The sequence below is a fragment of the Tursiops truncatus genome, chromosome 7 (assembly GCF_011762595.2).
Source record: "Tursiops truncatus isolate mTurTru1 chromosome 7, mTurTru1.mat.Y, whole genome shotgun sequence".
NCBI lineage: Eukaryota > Metazoa > Chordata > Mammalia > Artiodactyla > Delphinidae > Tursiops > Tursiops truncatus.
In genome coordinates, this window is record NC_047040.1 from 32,799,594 (window position 1) to 32,816,408 (window position 16,815).

The 16,815-nt window shown below is 38.5% G+C and overlaps 1 protein-coding gene across 2 annotated transcripts in view; it reads right to left on the bottom strand.

Annotated features, from left to right (window-relative positions):
* The window catches only part of FAM117B (family with sequence similarity 117 member B), a 93,491-nt gene that overhangs the window by 2,411 nt on the left and 74,265 nt on the right, over positions 1-16,815 (bottom strand). Inside the window, exons 5-8 of one of the 2 annotated variants that reach the window (XM_019939096.3) lie at positions 16,034-16,177; positions 14,178-14,403; positions 11,509-11,629; positions 1,450-5,392 (exon numbers count right to left, since the gene is read on the bottom strand). In XM_019939096.3, coding sequence (XP_019794655.1) covers positions 5,074-5,392; positions 11,509-11,629; positions 14,178-14,403; positions 16,034-16,177 — 810 coding nt within the window. In that variant the 3' untranslated portion in view covers positions 1,450-5,073. Of the gene's footprint in view, positions 1-1,449; positions 5,393-11,508; positions 11,630-14,177; positions 14,404-16,033; positions 16,178-16,815 lie in introns of those variants that run through there. The other variant, XM_019939097.2, reaches the window with a different exon arrangement.

A 16,815-nucleotide genomic window follows, 5' to 3' on the forward strand; every position in this document is an offset into this window, starting at 1 on the left:
CCAGCAATTTGGAGATGCTTAGTAAAGAGAAGTAGAAACAATGTATTTAAAGAGTCCAGTATCTGTGTTAAGATACCAGACCAACTCCAAAACACATATACAGAAGTTGTATCTACAACAGTATTTTTCAAATCATTTTGATTACAACTCACAGTAAGAAATATATTTTACTTCACAACCTAGTACAAATATATCCCTATGGCTAGCAAAAGCTTTACATACAAATACTATTTCCCTGATGTCTTCAATATACTTTTGTTTCCTGTTCTGCTTCATTAAAAAAAAAATGTTGGCTGGACCCACTTAATTCATTTCAAGACCCAAACAGTTTGAGAAACACTGAACCAAAGAGACACAAAGGCTATCTGTAGTATCATACCATGTTCTAATAGAGGTTTAAAATATTTAAAAAGCAAACATAATCTTAGCAAGGGAAAAAAATGATATTGATATACATTGGCAGGGAACTCCTAGGAAGAGGATACTATTTCACATCCAACCACTGAAAAGCAACTTTCAGTTGCTTTTAAGGAAAGCAACTGAAAGGTCTATAATGATCTTTTAAGGAAAGGATCATTATAGACCTAAAAACTTTTGGGGGGGAGGGCGTATATTTAATACTAATGAACCAAAGCAAAAAAAAAAAAAAAAAATCAAATAAATGGGGGAAGATGGGAACACCCAACTTGAGATCTAACTTTGCTCCTCTCAACCTCTTTAAAGGTGGAAGGAAAAAGACTGAGAGTAAAAAGAATGGGAGAAAATGTTACGCCAATTTGAGAGATTCTCTTCACGTTCGCTGCTGTGTTTAATTATAATGTTATAGATATAATCTCCAAATTCTGGTTAACATTTACCCCCAGAAATAATTTTAGAATTTCTTGCAAAGTAATTTGGTGACCACTTTTTATGACAGGCAGCTATGGTGACACTTTTATTTCACTTAAAAGATGACCCTGCTTTCTAAATGATTATACTGCATGCAGGCTTCATACAGATTAAACCCTTCAGCCTAAACAACTGTCTTGCATTTATAAACCACCGACACAAAGGAAGCAGAAAGAATGAATTACCAAAACAAACGGGGGAAAAAACTCCTCTATCTGTACTTTAGAATGAAATTAAGTGACTGCCCCCAGCTAACTCTCTAACAACCTGTAAAGTGCTGAATTACCTATAAACAGGTACGTCTTTCAGCATGCTTGCTTATATTTTAACATTTGCTTAGCACTTAACACAAAGATCAGGTGCTTTCAGTTCAAGAGCAAGTTAAGGAGGTAGCAAGGAAGTAACAACTGACAATATTTTATATCCTGCTACCTAACACAAACACAAATTCATTTTTCTATCTGTGAAAAAGAACATACTAAAGTTATTTCAAGCTAGAAATGTCCGAAAAGAAAGAAATTTGAATTTGAGGCAACATTCATAAAAGTACACAGAAAAAGATTCAAGAAGAACAGACTTTATTTTTAACATAAAACTTCTATTTTCTTGTGAGGCAGCAACAAGTGTTCAGGTATAGGGAATACATAAGTACACAGTAACAATATTTATCACCATTGGAAATGCTGTTTTTTGGGAGAATTTTGTTAGAAAAACGAAACTTTAAAAATTGCATTTTAAAAAGATTTACACAGCTTCAACAGAGATGAAAAATAAAGACTTTTAAAAAACATAAATTATATTCTTCAACAGGATTGTATAGACAAAATATTGTTCAGGGCTGCTCTGCTTATCATTAATTTAGGCAGAGTAAAACATAAACCTTAAAGTGCGAAGTTAAGTGTTTTAGCTTTCTTAACGCAAATTCAGCACGTCCACTGGTCTGGTCTTGAGACACTGAAATTCTAAGCATTAAGGAATGAATCTTTAGAATAGTAAATTCAGTAGTGGCAATTTTTCTTTTATTTCCTTTAACAAAAGAAAACTCTGACAACCCACTCTTAATCTTGGATATACAGAAAGCTATAAATTCTGCTATTTTTTAAATACCTTCTTCCAGTAAAAGCCAACCATTAAAAAGAAAGAAAGAAAGAAAGAAAAAGGCTTCCTTTTTTCCACAGTTAACAATAGCACCTTCTAAAACTCTGATTTGGCTTGTCACAAATATAAGAAATATTTAAAACAAAATGAAGACTCTAGTTAAAAAATAATTTTGGCATCCATGCTCACCATATTAATCAAAGAAGCAAAACAGGTATTTTTAAAACATAACTGCTCACAAAAGCCATGACAAGTCATATAGACTTAGTAATGATCAGAAACCGTAAATTCATGTTATCACCGCAAGGAAAAAACCGTTTAAGAGTAAAAATAACTTAACACTGACAAAGTTTATAACCAGAGAATAGCTTTCTTTTGCTGAAATATACAAGCCACCTATTTCTTTCTTTTACCACAATGGAAGTAAATTTATTTAAAGTTTTTAAAAATTTAAATTATATTCCCATTGAAGCTATTCTAATTTATTTACCTTCTGTACAGTTTTCTACAGAATAACAAGATAGTTATGGAATGTAATTTTAGAAAACAATGTTATGCATTCTATTGAGAGTAGACCCATTTTTTAAAAAAAGTCAACCACCTGTGAACCAAGGTTACATAAAAGCCAAGTAGACTATGACCAATATTTTTGCAAGACTGCATAAAGCTCAGATACTTAAAAATTAGCCCTTTGGCACTGGCAGTTAAGAGTTTTTTATACCTTGTACCTTCCCCCCCTCCTCAAATCTCAGGCTCTATTTCTCCCAAACATGAGGACTATGTTTAGTTGCCATATAATTCATTTACCTGCAAATTCACATTCTCCTTACAACCAGACATTAAAAGTTCCACCTCTAAGACCGTAAATAATACTATCTTAAACTTGTTCTCCCGTTCTGATTGTAAATTACTTTAGTTTAAGGATATATGAAACTCTACAGAAAGATGTGAGTTAGATAAACATGCACAACAGAGTAAGAAGGAAAACTGTTTACAAAGTGGCATTCTAGTTGTGAAACACCCTTGTGACATGTACAGATGGAGAGGGAAGTAAGTGTAAGGCAAGGAAAAGAACACAGAATTAACAGAATTCAGGTAATCCAAAAACTGATTTTGGATTTTTCTGAAACCTTATTTTTTAACTTCCTACCATCGATACCAACTCACCCGATTTCAGCTTTACCTTTCTTTTGTACTTCTGACAGAGCAGTTCTCAGTGGTGAAATGGTACATAGAGGCAAAGAATCAAGGTTCTCAAAGGACCTACTGACCAGAACATTTAGACTTTGAATAACTTAGCTTTTCCTGATTTAGAAGCCACAATGTACTAATTTCAGGAAAATTAGTTTTGGACAGAAAGGGTACCAAAATTCATCAATGCCACCAACTGAAACCTGACAGACTTATTCAAACGTTTGAGTTTATCTAATTTGCCTAACTACATCTCTGTTTTCAACTTAACAGGGCAAAATTTTTAATTACTTCGATGTTTTAAAGGTACATGAGTATAAGAAGTCCTTTCAGAAGATTTATTGCTACCACTAGCTTTTCTTTGATGGGATATATCTGGACATACTGACATATTAACCTTCTAAACTATATCCCTTTTACAAGTATTTGTTTTCTCCCTATAATATGTATAGGAACATTAAATTATTGCATCATAAGGTAGTTTGTGAAGATCTTAGAAGGATGCTTTCTATCAACAGTTTGCTATAACTTTTCAAAAAGAGCTGCTCCTCAATTTCACTACCACATACCCAGACATGAAATACTGCTGTCATGTGATACTGGCAGTGACTGTATTAGGATGAGCCTAAATCCAAAACCATGTGGATTCTTCAAAGGTTCCTGTTCTTTATGCTCCAAAGCTCTCCTTGCCTGTTTTCCCCACCGTGTGGAATGCTGGAGGGAAAACTAGCAAAACCTATAGGCAACATATCTCAGTGCCAACCACCATAAAGGAAACGTCAGTCGCAAGATTGTGACTAAGGATTGCTATTCAACGGATTACACTCCTGGCAAACTACTAACCCTGACCAAATCCACAAGACAACAACATCACAAAAGCAAAGGAGGAAATCCATGCACAGCCATTTTAGGATCTCGTGGGGCTATGATACAGTGACGGTTAAAGGTAGAACGACACCTGTGGGAAAGAAAGGAGATCATGTGATAAATATTGAGCAGAAAACCCAAGGGGCTCCTTACTCCTAGCTAGCAGTCGACACTGGGTAGTTAGTTTCCTTTTGGCTCACTGACTTTTAAACCAAGTTCCAATGATGGGTGAGAACATATTAAAGCACTTGTCTCCAGATTATAATTTTTCTGACCACATGGTGAAATGTGTACAGGAGTAGTGAGGAAAAGAGCAGTTTTACAAGTATTTCACCCAAAGCACAAACATCTGACATCAAAAAACATAAATCACATAATGTACTAATATTGCTTTTTTATCTCTTTTATATATACTTGTTCAATGCATTTACCTATCAATTCTTGTTTGGGAGAAGAACACAGTCATGAGATTAAGATTGCTAGGAAAATGTCAACAATCCCTTTGGTCCCAAAGCTGAAAACAGCTGAGAAAAGCACACACCTAGAAAGGGAAACAAGAAACAGAGGCCAAAGAATCGTCTGAACATCCTGTTTGCTATGTTTTCAGAAAACGTAACATTGGTATTATAAAATAGTCATTTTCATATAAAAGATGGTTCTTGCAGCATCATTCACGTCTCCCTTCAAGAATCATGTTTGCAGGGATCAGTTTTTTATTTGTTTTTTTCAAAGAAGTCTAATTTGAAAGCAAAAAACAATGTGATATCAGCCCTCCAAAAGGAAAGAATGAAACCTTTTTCTTCTTTCAACCGGTGCTTTAAGAAAAAGCAGGCTAAGCACTGAGGGCTGGCCTTCAGGAGTGAGCAGAGCCATCAGAGGGGCTGCTTTCTTCCAGAAGCCGCACTGTGACACGTCAGCGTGGAAATGCTGGAGCACGACACAGCCAACTGGGAGCGCACGATGCCATCGCTGCCAAGGGATCGAGGAGATTCTCAGTTGACCAGAACAGTGGCCTCACAGCACTGGGGCCTATCCTTCAGCTTCCTCAATGGGTTCTGGTGGTGGGAGGAGAGAGGCTGGTGGCGGGACTGTACTGGTTCCTCGAGAGACTCGGTCTTGCTCTGTGTTTGTAGACAGGGAGGCCACAGCAATAGGCTGCAGAAGAGTGGTTGTCATGCCAGTGGTGACTGTCAGACTGTGGCCAGAGCCCTTGAGGGTAAGATCTGGTGTGGGGAGGAGTGGTTTAAGGATGCTGACGAGGCAGAAAGCAGAGCCGCTTTTAGGAATGAAATTCACCTTGTTTTTGTCAGGGCAGTAAAAGGCCGGGATTTCGTGAAGTTGTTTTGGCCTAGACATAGAATAAACAACCCAATACTTTTAAGTCACAGAACATCAGAAGTTCTTTTTTTTTTTTTTAAAAAGTAATAACTTACAGACACAAAAAAGGAAAACAAAACTCAAGCTATGTCCAAAGATTCAAATGCTATTGACCAAGGACACATGATTCAAATTATTTATCTCAGAATGCTGGAAGGACACCAGATTTTGTTGCTGCTTTCAGTTCCCTGGCGAGCCCCGGGCACCACATAGGATGCTCAGACATCTAAGTGAAGATCTAAGATAGCCAATTTGAATAAAGAATTTCCTAAAGCAAAAGATATTCTAGCTGTTTAAAGACAAAAATATGTTCCACTATGATTTTTCCAAAGTCTGCACTATTTTGAAGGGAAAAGGCAAGGAAATTAATGACATATATTGTCTATCTTTTACTGAGTTCCACCACTGCGTGACTAAACTTCGGTGGGCATGAGTTCTCCAAGTGTGCTTAAAAATCTCTTTGAAACAATTCTCTAAGTTAATAGCCATGATGGTTTTCTGAATAACGTAACATAAATGTAAAATCAAAATAAAACTAATGACAGTCCTCTGTTCTGAAAGTTTTTATTGAAGCCAAATCCTTCCCTGTCCCTAGTTGCTCCTGCAAATTAACCCAAAGAGTTGCAAAAGGATACGAGTGTTAATGGTATTCCCTGAAAATATAAAAAATTAACGTAACATGGAAGTGACACAAAATTAAAAAGAAATTCAAGTGGAAGAAACTAAATAAATCAAGATTCAGGTGGGAAAAGGTAATACGATATGACAAAGTATGGTTCTCATCTCTCCTAATGAAATGAAAAAAAAAAAATCCGAATGTGCCAAGTCTGCACTAGATTCTGGAGACCCAAAGACGAAATGAACTACAAGGAGATAAACATGTAGTTCTTGGGAAGAGGGAGGTCCTGGAGACAGACTGTATTTCAATATCATTAGTCTCCTTTCTAATCTTTAATTTGTTTTTAAAACATTATTCAGAGAAGCTACAAATTACTTCAAAGGATCCATAAGCTTTACTGGACTGCCAGAGGTGTCCATAGCACAAAAAAGCTTGAGAACCCCCGCTAGCGGGACTGACAGATGTGATAAAAATGGTTTGTAAAAGGTTTAGGGGTAGAACAAGGGAGTGGATAACCTGTGGCACAGAGAAAGAGGGGGAGTTTGGTAGGAAGGTAGCTTCTAGAGGAAGTAACATCTGAACTGGGTTTGAAAGAATGAATAAACAACAGACCTGGGGAGTAGGTGCAAAAAAAAAAAAGTTCCAAGTACAACATTTTTGGGTGGGCATATTTTGGTTTGGGTGGGTATATTTTATTGATTAATAGTGAATACTGCCCATGGATAGCTTTGGCAAGTATAATAATTTAAAAAGAAAAAAATTACATTGTTTAAATTTGCTTTTCTTGTGTATTGTTCTTTCTTGGATACAATGGAAACTTAACACTTGAGTACATCTAGGGCCACATGTGTATTTGGATATATTATGATAAGAAGAGCACACACACCCCTGTTTTTACTGACAGCATGGATTTCAATTCCTTAAAGAAGATAGGAAGTTGAGATTATGTTTCTTTTTTTTTTTTTTTTTTTTTGCGGTACGCAGGCCTCTCACTGTTGTGGCCTCTCCCGTTGCGGAGCACAGGCTCCGGACGCGCAGGCTCAGCGGCCATGGCTCACAGGCCCAGCCGCTCCGCGGCATGTGGGATCTTCCCGGACCAGGGCACGAACCCGTGTCCCCTGAATCAGCAGGCGGACTCCCAACCACTGTGCCACCAGGGAAGCCCATGTTTTTCTTTTAAATAAATTTATTTATTCATTTATTTATTTTTGGCTGTGTTGGGTCTGTTGCTGAGCACGGGCTTCTCACTGCGGTGGCTTCTGTTGCAGAGCACAGGCTCTAGGTGCGCGGGCTTCAGTAGTTGTGGCACATGGGCTCAGTAGTTGTGGCTCGTGGGCTCTAGAGCGCCAGCTCAGTAGTTGTGGCGCACAGGCTTAGCTGCTCCGCGGCACATGGGATCTTCCTGGACCAGGGCTTGAACCCGTGTCCCCTGCACTGGCAGGGGGATTCTTAACCACTGCGCCACCAGGGAAGTCCGAGATTATGTTTCTATAATTAAATAATGCTTGTATTTTCTTCTGAAGAATTATTAAAGATAGCTTTCATTCTTATATTAGGAAAAAAAGGGCTAATCAATTTTTATACCCTCCTCCAAATGAGGCCTAGATTTTTAATTTATTTATTGTTTGAGGTTATCTTATTAAAAAGATAAAATTGTCTTAAAAATCACTTAAGACACATGGCTGCTAATGGGTCTTGAAGATGAAACCACACATTTCTGAGATACAAACTTCTGACTTGGACATTTTTTAATGACAGAATCTAAAATCAGTTTAACTTCCTTTCTGCTTTTACGAAAACAGACTTATGACAGATCTCACACAAAATAACGTAAACAATAACAACTTGTCTAACTGGCACCCAGATCAAGAAACAGAACACTAACAGTAAAAAAAAAAAAAAAAAAAAAAAAAAAAAAAAGCATCACCTCTCCTCCAGTCATGACCCCAACCCACCAAAAGGAATCATTTTTCACTCCATTTAACTTCGAGGAGCAGATTCCCCAAGAAACTCGTTACCCACCCCTGGGGTGTATGACCAGTATTATACTTATGCTACTAGAAACTGCAGGTACTAATACTACTTCAAAGTTTTCTTCAATTTAAGAACCATACATATCAAAAAACCAATACACACATGTGTACACAGAAACGCTCAGAACTAGTTTAAATATGTTACTTTTTCCTTAAGAAGTTATTCCGAAAGGATTGTATCTCAAAATAAACATAACGGCTTGCTAGCTGACTTTCTGAGAAACAGATGGTCAGGATGGATAATTATTATAGGTATTTTCATACTGATGTGAGGAATTCTTTGGTATTTTTTTAAAGGCGTATGTATTTTCTTTTTAAATTCAGGAATAAATTAGTAGCTAAGAAATGGTGATTCCAAATTACTTATAATGGGAGGGATGGAAAGAAAGGAAGAAAAGAAGGGGTTATGTCATATTTTTAAAAAAATCTCTATACTGAAAAGAAGCCAAAATATCTAGGAATCTAAGGTAACTAAGGTCAAGGAGTTCATTAATTGGAATCAGGAAACAGCATATGTGACTTCATTAAAAAGGACTTGCTGGGACTTCCCTGGTGGTCCAGTGGTAAAGAATCCGCCTGCCAATGCAGGGGACGCGGGTTCAATCCCTGATCGGGAAACTAAGATCCCACGTGGCGTGGGGCAACTAAGCCCATGTGCCTCAAACTACTGAGCCCGCGTGCTCTGGAGCCCCCACTCCACAACTAGAAACAAGCCCTTGTGCCACAATGGAAGATCCTGCATGCCACAACTAAGACCCGACGCAGCCAAAAATAAATAAAATAAAATAAATAAAAGACTATGCCTCTGGTGCCATATTAGCTATAAAAAAAAAAAAGGACTTGCTAAGTGCAACTGGCATGGCTATGGTCTGTGCTGTACCCAAAAAAAAAAAAGAAATGCAAAATCTGGTCTTGCCCTTTCTGGGCCCAAATCCAACTACCTGTTTTCTTTCAGGTAAATAAACATACATTTCTAAAAACCAGAGATCAACCTCTCACTGACTCCAACCCCTGGTTCAGGTCAGAGTTATTATCTTTAAACCAAAATTAAGACTTGGAGAGAAAAGTATACTTTAAAGAATGATTAAGATAAAATTTAAAAATTAGGACCAGGGGCTTCCCTGGTGGCGCAGTGGTTGAGAGTCCGCCTGCCGATGCAGGGGACACGGGTTCGTGCCCCGGTCCGGGAAGATCCCACATGCCGTGGAGCAGCTGGGCCCGTGAGCCATGGCCGCTGGGGCTGCGCTCTGCAACGGGAGAGGCCACAACAGTGAGAGGCTCGCGTACAGCAAAAAAAAAAAAAAATTAGGACCAATAATCTACCCTTGCTTTAATGCTAGTGCATCCAGCTTTGCTCTAATTATGACATAACTGGGGCAAAAGAAACCAATTTTTTAGACTTTGAATAACTTGTTTTATTGATAGGTTAAAATTACCTCTAAGAAATCCACTATTGGGTTACTGCTGTTAATTTCTTTTTGGAATATAATTAAGATATTTAAAAATGAATAGATTTCCATGTGCTACACATCCTTTATATCAGTAAAATTTATAATAAACTATGTGCATTTAAAAAAGACTAGGTTTACCTTCTCATAACAGATGGATGTACCATAAAACATTTTATATGTCAGGGTTTACCTTATGTTTCTTTGATCTATCTATCCATCCACACACACACCCCATCCTTTCTTCCTTCCCTTTAGAAACAAATAACATTTGTTTGTTGTATGAATATAGTTCAGTTATTGAGAAATTTTCCAAATGTAACAGTCTAAGGCAGATACCACAGGACACCAACCCACACAACCAATATTCACTCAAAGTCATTTACACAGAAATTCAAACTGCTTTTTAAGTCCATCAGCCATTTCTCTGCACTTAGGCACATCTGAATTACCCATACGTCAATCAAAGATTTCAACTCCATAAGGTTCCATGTGGACCATTTGATTTTTACTTAAAAGAATGACTCCATTTCTTAAGAACTCTCATGAAAAGGTCTAAGCCAGCATTTTCAAGTCAAGCATAAAAATCCTATGAGGTTTGTTAAAGGTGTATAATCTAGGTCCTACCTACGTCCATATTTTTACTCATTAGGCCTGGGATGGGACCTGGGAACCTGCAGTTTTAACTAATAACCCAGATGATTATGATGCAGGGATTCTATGCACGTGGAGAAATACTGCTTAAACTCTCTGGCACCAGTCAAGTTTTTAGACTTACATGGTGAAAAAAATAAGCAGTTGCTAAAATGGAGTTTTCAATTACTGTCACAAAAGCAGATAGGAGACTGACAGCTGGGATCTCCTAGTAGAGAAGGTGAAGGGATTAAAAAACAATGCTCTTTGTGTGGCAAAATTACTCAGAATTTAGATTAAAGGAAGCACTGACGGAGGGGGAACAGAGAGGAACAAAAGGATGCCATATTTCAAAATGATTCTAGGATGTTCATGATGGAAGAAAAAGATACATTATGTGATTCAGACAAGGCTGGACAATCTCCACATTGTAGGTTTGGTTTCATAGTGAGAAAAAGCCAGAGGATGGCTTTTAGACTTGCAGCGATAGTGAGATTGGAAGGTGAGGTTTATATAAGTACCATCATCCTCTCCTCAAATAATGTTCATCAGCTAATTTGCTCAGTTTCATACATACCTGCAACCCTGTAGCCACCACTTCCAAAGCAAGGGGGCATAGCTACTGAAAACACAAAGCTGCAATACTTGCTGAGCAGACTCTGAGTCTACAACTATGAGTACCTGACTAGAGTACTAGCCAACAGAAATATATGAGCACAGAAGATCGCATACCAAGGGTACCAGACACGGTTTAAAATTCTGCTTCTTCCGTGATCTTCATCACAGGAACATGTTTCTGCAAAGTAATAGGATTCTCTTCCCCACGTTGGCAGGAAAATATTTTTTTTAATTGTTTAGAGAACTAGAGACTATAAGTAGTTAAAAACTGGAGGGAATTTGATCCTTGAAAGAAGGAAACCCACCCTGCGTTGAGATCCGTGGTTTACCTTGAATAAATACAATGCTAAATTCAATGTGTGGAGCTGACTGTTTGCAGGTTCAAAACTAACCACGGGTGATACGTTGGGGACAACTGAGGAAACGTGAATAACAACCGGATATTAGTTCATATTAAGCATAACTGTAATTTTCTTTGGTATGACAATGGTATTGTGGTTATGTAGGAGTGGTTACTTTTACCGTGGTTACTTTTAGGAAATGAATATTAAACTGCATTTGAGGTTAAATGTCATGTCTGCAACTTACTTTCAAACAGTTCAGCAAAAACTAAGCAAAATGTTAACTATAGGATCTAGCGGTGGATCTATGGGTGGTCACCGTACTGTTCTTCAGCCTATTTGAAAATTCTCATAATAAAAGTTTTTTGGGGGGAGGGATGATGGGGGATACTTACGAGCATTCCTCAAAGACTTTGACCCTCTCACAGCCCTCAGGAGGTTCCCTTTTGAACATGTAACTGTTGTTAGGTTTTGGTGAGGTTGCATATTTGGGCAAAGGAGAGTTGTTCCCATTATCTGCAAGAAACGACATGCTGGATTACTGAGAAACACTAGCACATACGTGCGGAGTCATACTGTATTGGATTGTTCTTGGCCTCCCCCGACACCATGAACAACTGAGGGTAAGGAATAGTGCTGCATTCATCCACATCACCCCACTACCTAACACAATTCCTGGTAAAGAGGAGATAATGTTTGTTAAATAAATGCATAAACAAGTAAGAGATTTTTATTTTTCTTCTACTTACCATCACCACAGCCTAGGTAGGTTATTATTTAACCTACCATCACTTACTCCTCAGCACTGAACACTGCCATATTTCTATTCTGTACACAGCATATTGGGCTCAAATGCCACTTCCATTCTTCCCAGGACAAGTAATTGAAATGGTTCTTCACTGGTTGTGTATCATTCACTCTTGGTCTGCCCCTCAGAATCGCTCTATTTGATTTCTCTGTGCCTCTGGCCACAGTCTCTGCTACAGGTGGTCAGATCCATATGCACACTATATGCCGAAGACTTTCTTTTGCCTACAAACTTCTCTATACCTAAGAGGTCCTTCTCCATACATTTTCCCAAACCTCCTTCAAAGTCTGGCTCAAAGTTTTTGAAATCTTTCTAAATTAACCCTACCAAAGGGAACACTTCTTGACTCTGGTATTCCCGTCCAGTGCTGATGTCCTCAGTTCCTATTATATTAACTTGAAATTCTAGACATGTTCCCTAAGTGTCCTAAATGTAGAGTCTGACTGTGCCAACTAAACTACAATTCCTTGCTGGCAATATAGCACTGTAGCCCTTTCTCATAAAAGAAATCAGAGGAGCTAACCAGTCACTAGTCTCCTAAAGTCAAATACAGCAGGACATAAAACTTATGGAGTTCCTATATGTTATTGAAGTAAAAGTAGAAAGTATGGGAAATCAAGGGACAGATTACAATAGCCATGGTTTAGTTTGTGAGGAGAGGGGTACATCTGATTGAGCGCTAAGTACCAGGGGCTGCATTCACTATCCCCGTTTTTTTTTTGTTTTGTTTTTGTTTTTTTTTTTGCGGTACGCGGGTCTCTCACTGTTGTGGCCTCTCCCGTTGCGGAGCACAGGCTCCAGACGCACAGGCTCCGCGGCATGTGGGACCTTCCCGGACCGGGACACGAACCCGTGTTCCCTGCATCGGCAGGTGGACTCTCAACCACTGCGCCACCAGGGGAGCCCTCACTATCCCTTTTAATCTTCACAATAAGTATCAGAAGTAATTATGGCGACTCCTGACAAGAAACACATGGCCCAATCAAAGGATTTAGTTCAGTGGGTGTCAAACTTCTGTGCAGGTGAATCACCTGGGGGCACCAAAAACGCCTAGTGCCTGTGTCCTGTCCCCAGGGGTTGTGATTTAATTGGTCTGGGGTGTTGGTCTGGAATAGCCATGTTTTATTTAACCTAGAAGATGACAAAAAAGGGTCCAAATAATAAAATTTTACAAGTGCCCACTGTCTGAAGTGACTTCTTCAGAAAATCTTATGTCCTCTGTACTTGCTACAGTCTAAGTACTTTAGATGACTGGCAGTAAATGAACAGTTGTCATTGGACATGGAACATTTCAGGACATTCAACACATTGCAAGTAGAAAGTTCTAAATGAATGACTACTAAACTAAGCTGTAGAATGTATTTAATAATAAATATCTTATTATTGCTCTCAAGTTCATGTAATAATAACTATGATACAGAGAGATGAAAGACCCTATTTGTTTTAAAAGGTAAGAATATTATTAGTAACTAATATGCAAAGTGCTATGTCTCCAATTACTTTCTGAGTCGGGCAAGTGGTTTAATACTGTAAGTAGCCCACCACCACCACCTTTTACTCCAGGCTTGCCTGGAATACTCATCTTGCATTGATATAAGTCAGCTTAATTCTTGTTAGAAATATCACAGGGCTTCCCTGGTGGCGCACTGGTTGAGAGTCCACCTGCCGATGCAGGGGACACGGGTTCATGCCCCGGTCCGGGAATATCCTACATGCCGCGGAGTGGCTAGGCCCGTGAGCCATGGCCACTGAGCCTGCGCGTCCGAGCCTGTGCTCTGCAACGGTAGAGGCCACAACAGTGAGAGGCCCGCGTACCGCAGGAAAAAAAAAAAAAAAAAAAAGAAATATCACAAATACAGATCCTAAAACACACTACTGTAACTTGAAGGTTTCACATTCAATTAAAAAGTAGTAAGATTGTAAAAACATGACAACTAAGGTGATAGAGAACAAATGCTTATCAGGACAAATGTTTATCTCATTTATACCAAAAAGAATGTCTCTCACTAATAAGGAACTTGTATTAGTAAGTGCAAAAAAGGAAAAAAAAAGGTACAAACAAAAGCCCATAAACCTACCCAACTAGACCATCACCTGAGCACCACAGTAAAACCTACTGTTTTGTACTCCAATTTTTTTAAATCTATGTTTTGAACACATCTCAAAGTAATTATCTTAGTAGCCCTAGGTGTGTGTGCTCTGCTAGAAAATGAACAGAATACAACAGGTGGTATTCAAACTCCTCCTGCACTGTACCTTTATCCCTGGGATCAACAAGCAGGTCATCAGCCGAACAAGGGCTCTCCTCGCTCCCCTCGTTGGAGATAGTGAGGAAGGACGTGGGGGACACAGACTGGGAGCGGCTGCTGCTGTTGCTCCCCCGCTCTGCCCCGCCGGGGGTCTGCGTGTCGATGCTGCGCGTGCTGCTGCTTCTCTGCACAAGGGGCGGAGGTGCACGATGGCCGTCTGGAATATCTTGTGGCTGTTATGAAATTTTAAAAACGTAAGTATTTTTGTCATTGATTTTGCATATAACCTATGCACATCCTCCTGTATACTTTAAATCATCTCTAGGTTTCTTATATACCCTAATACAATGCAAATGCTATGTAAATAGTTGCTGGTGTGTGGCAAATTCAAGTTTTGGATTTTGGAAATTTTTGGATTTTTTTTTTTTTTTTTTTTAATTTTTTGACCATGCCGCATGGCCCGTGGGATCTTACTTCCCCGACCAGGGATTGAACCTGCGCCCCCTGCAGTGGAAGCACGAAGTCTTAACCACTAGACCGCCAGGGAAGTCCCTGTCATTGATTTTGAAATGCACCTAACGTCACCCTTCCCCTGTTGTTCCAGAAGACTCAAAAGTCAGAAACCCTCTCATCAGGCCTCGCGAGAAAGAAGCCTCTGTGTTGCTCTGTGGGGACACCCCTGTCTCATCTGTCCCCCGCTGGACACTGAGCAGCAGACAGAGCCTCTGTATTCTCAGGGTCTGGCACATGAGTGGTCAGTGCTTGCTGAAGAAGGAACTGCACTGAATTACTTATCATGTGCTATTCTTTTTAAAATTATAAAAAAACAGGCCATTATAAAAGAGGAGAAATCTAGGTGTAACTCTAGGTTCCACGTTAGAAGAAAAGGTTATCCATTGTGTGAACTAGTCACAGTTGATGACAGGCCCTGCTACTTTCTACCCCTGCCCACTTCCTCCAAGAACAGGGTTTTCAAAGAAACCTTCCTAAGTGAGAGAAAGCTTAATCACAGCAGTGCTAATTATACAGGGAAATCAAGGAGAACACTCAGAGGGAAGCTTGTGTGACTCACTCAGCAGGGAAACCAGCTCCCTGTATACCTTTGGTACATTTACCTTTATTACATCAAAGAAAGTTTCCCCGTCATTCAGTGGAGGAGGGAAGGAGGAGAGGGTGTGGGCAGTTGCGTTTTCTCTAAGCTAAACCAACCTGTAATCTTAAGGGAGAGAATCTTAGGCGTCAATAAAACACTACTTTAAACTCCCCAATTTCTCTTTCACTGAAGAATGAAAGCTTAAATATACTGTGACATGGTTTTAAATATAAACAGGAAATTTTATCACTGTCTCATATATGAACCACTCTTATGTGTGTCATAGTTAATAGAATACACATCCTTATGTGTATTATAGGTAAGCAGAACTGTGCTTCGATGATACAGTCAACCAAACAGTAACTAACATAAGCAAGAGGTAGATTCATACTTTAGAAAGTATTCCATGTCATATCCCTCCCTCCCCAACAAACTCATAAGCTAAACTTCTGTTAAATAGAGTTATAGCCAATAAGAAGCATATCACCTGTCTAGGGGTTTTTAAATACAGAAAAACAAAAAATAGTTTCTGGAAAAAAAAAAAAAGTTTCTGTTCAAGGATCCAAATTTAAGTCACATCAGTTGCTTCTATGAGATGCAAAGAAATGAGAACTTTTCATTCACTTGCAAAGGTCAAAGTTTTTCAAAAGAGAAAATTTTCATTCTCAACAAGGAAGAAACCCATGTAAATACAGAAACCAAAACTGTGAATTTTCTTAATAATTAGAAAAGTTAATGTATGAATGATTTTAAGATACAAGAGTACTTACTATAAGTTGTTCTTCCTTTTCCCCAGTCTCTTTAATTATTATTTCAATCTCCTGATTCAATCCTTCCACACTATTCCGGAACCGGGAGCCTGTTGATTTGGTGATGGGAATTACTGGAATAAGTGCACTCTTTGGAACAGGAGCCTTAAGAAAAAGTGGTGGAGGCGGGAGAAGATACACTTAATACTACCTTTAAGTTCTCTAGATGGAAGCATACTTCCATTTGACATGGTTAACTCTAAAATAAATCAAAATAAAATGTATAGGCCTCACAAAAACTGTGAAAAACCAAACCTGCTCCTTGGTATACATGAAATATAATTTAAAGCCAAAACCCCAGACAATCAAGGGAGAATTTCAGAAGTTTATTCACATCTATGAGGGACTATAAAGTGTACAGAGATAAAGGAAAATACTAAAAGAATGTTAACCTCAGATATTCCTTTATAACAGAGTTCAGGTTTCAGAACATAACTTTAAAGTCCTCTAGTGCCATAATTATATATATTCCAGGAAATAAACAACAAACAGTAATTTATCAAAAAAAAAGAAAAAATATTTTGGTGGAAAAATAAAATCACTTCCAAAGTCCATACACAGTAGCAAGATTACAGAATAACTTCCCTGTGAAATTTATTTGTACTGTCATTGTAATGATATTAATATGTTTTGCTCCAAAGCCTATCTAATTTTTTTTTTTTAAATTTCCCACTGGCACAGTATTACTTTTGAAAAGAAATATCTGATTATATTACAGGATGTCACTTGGTTTCCTGACAAAT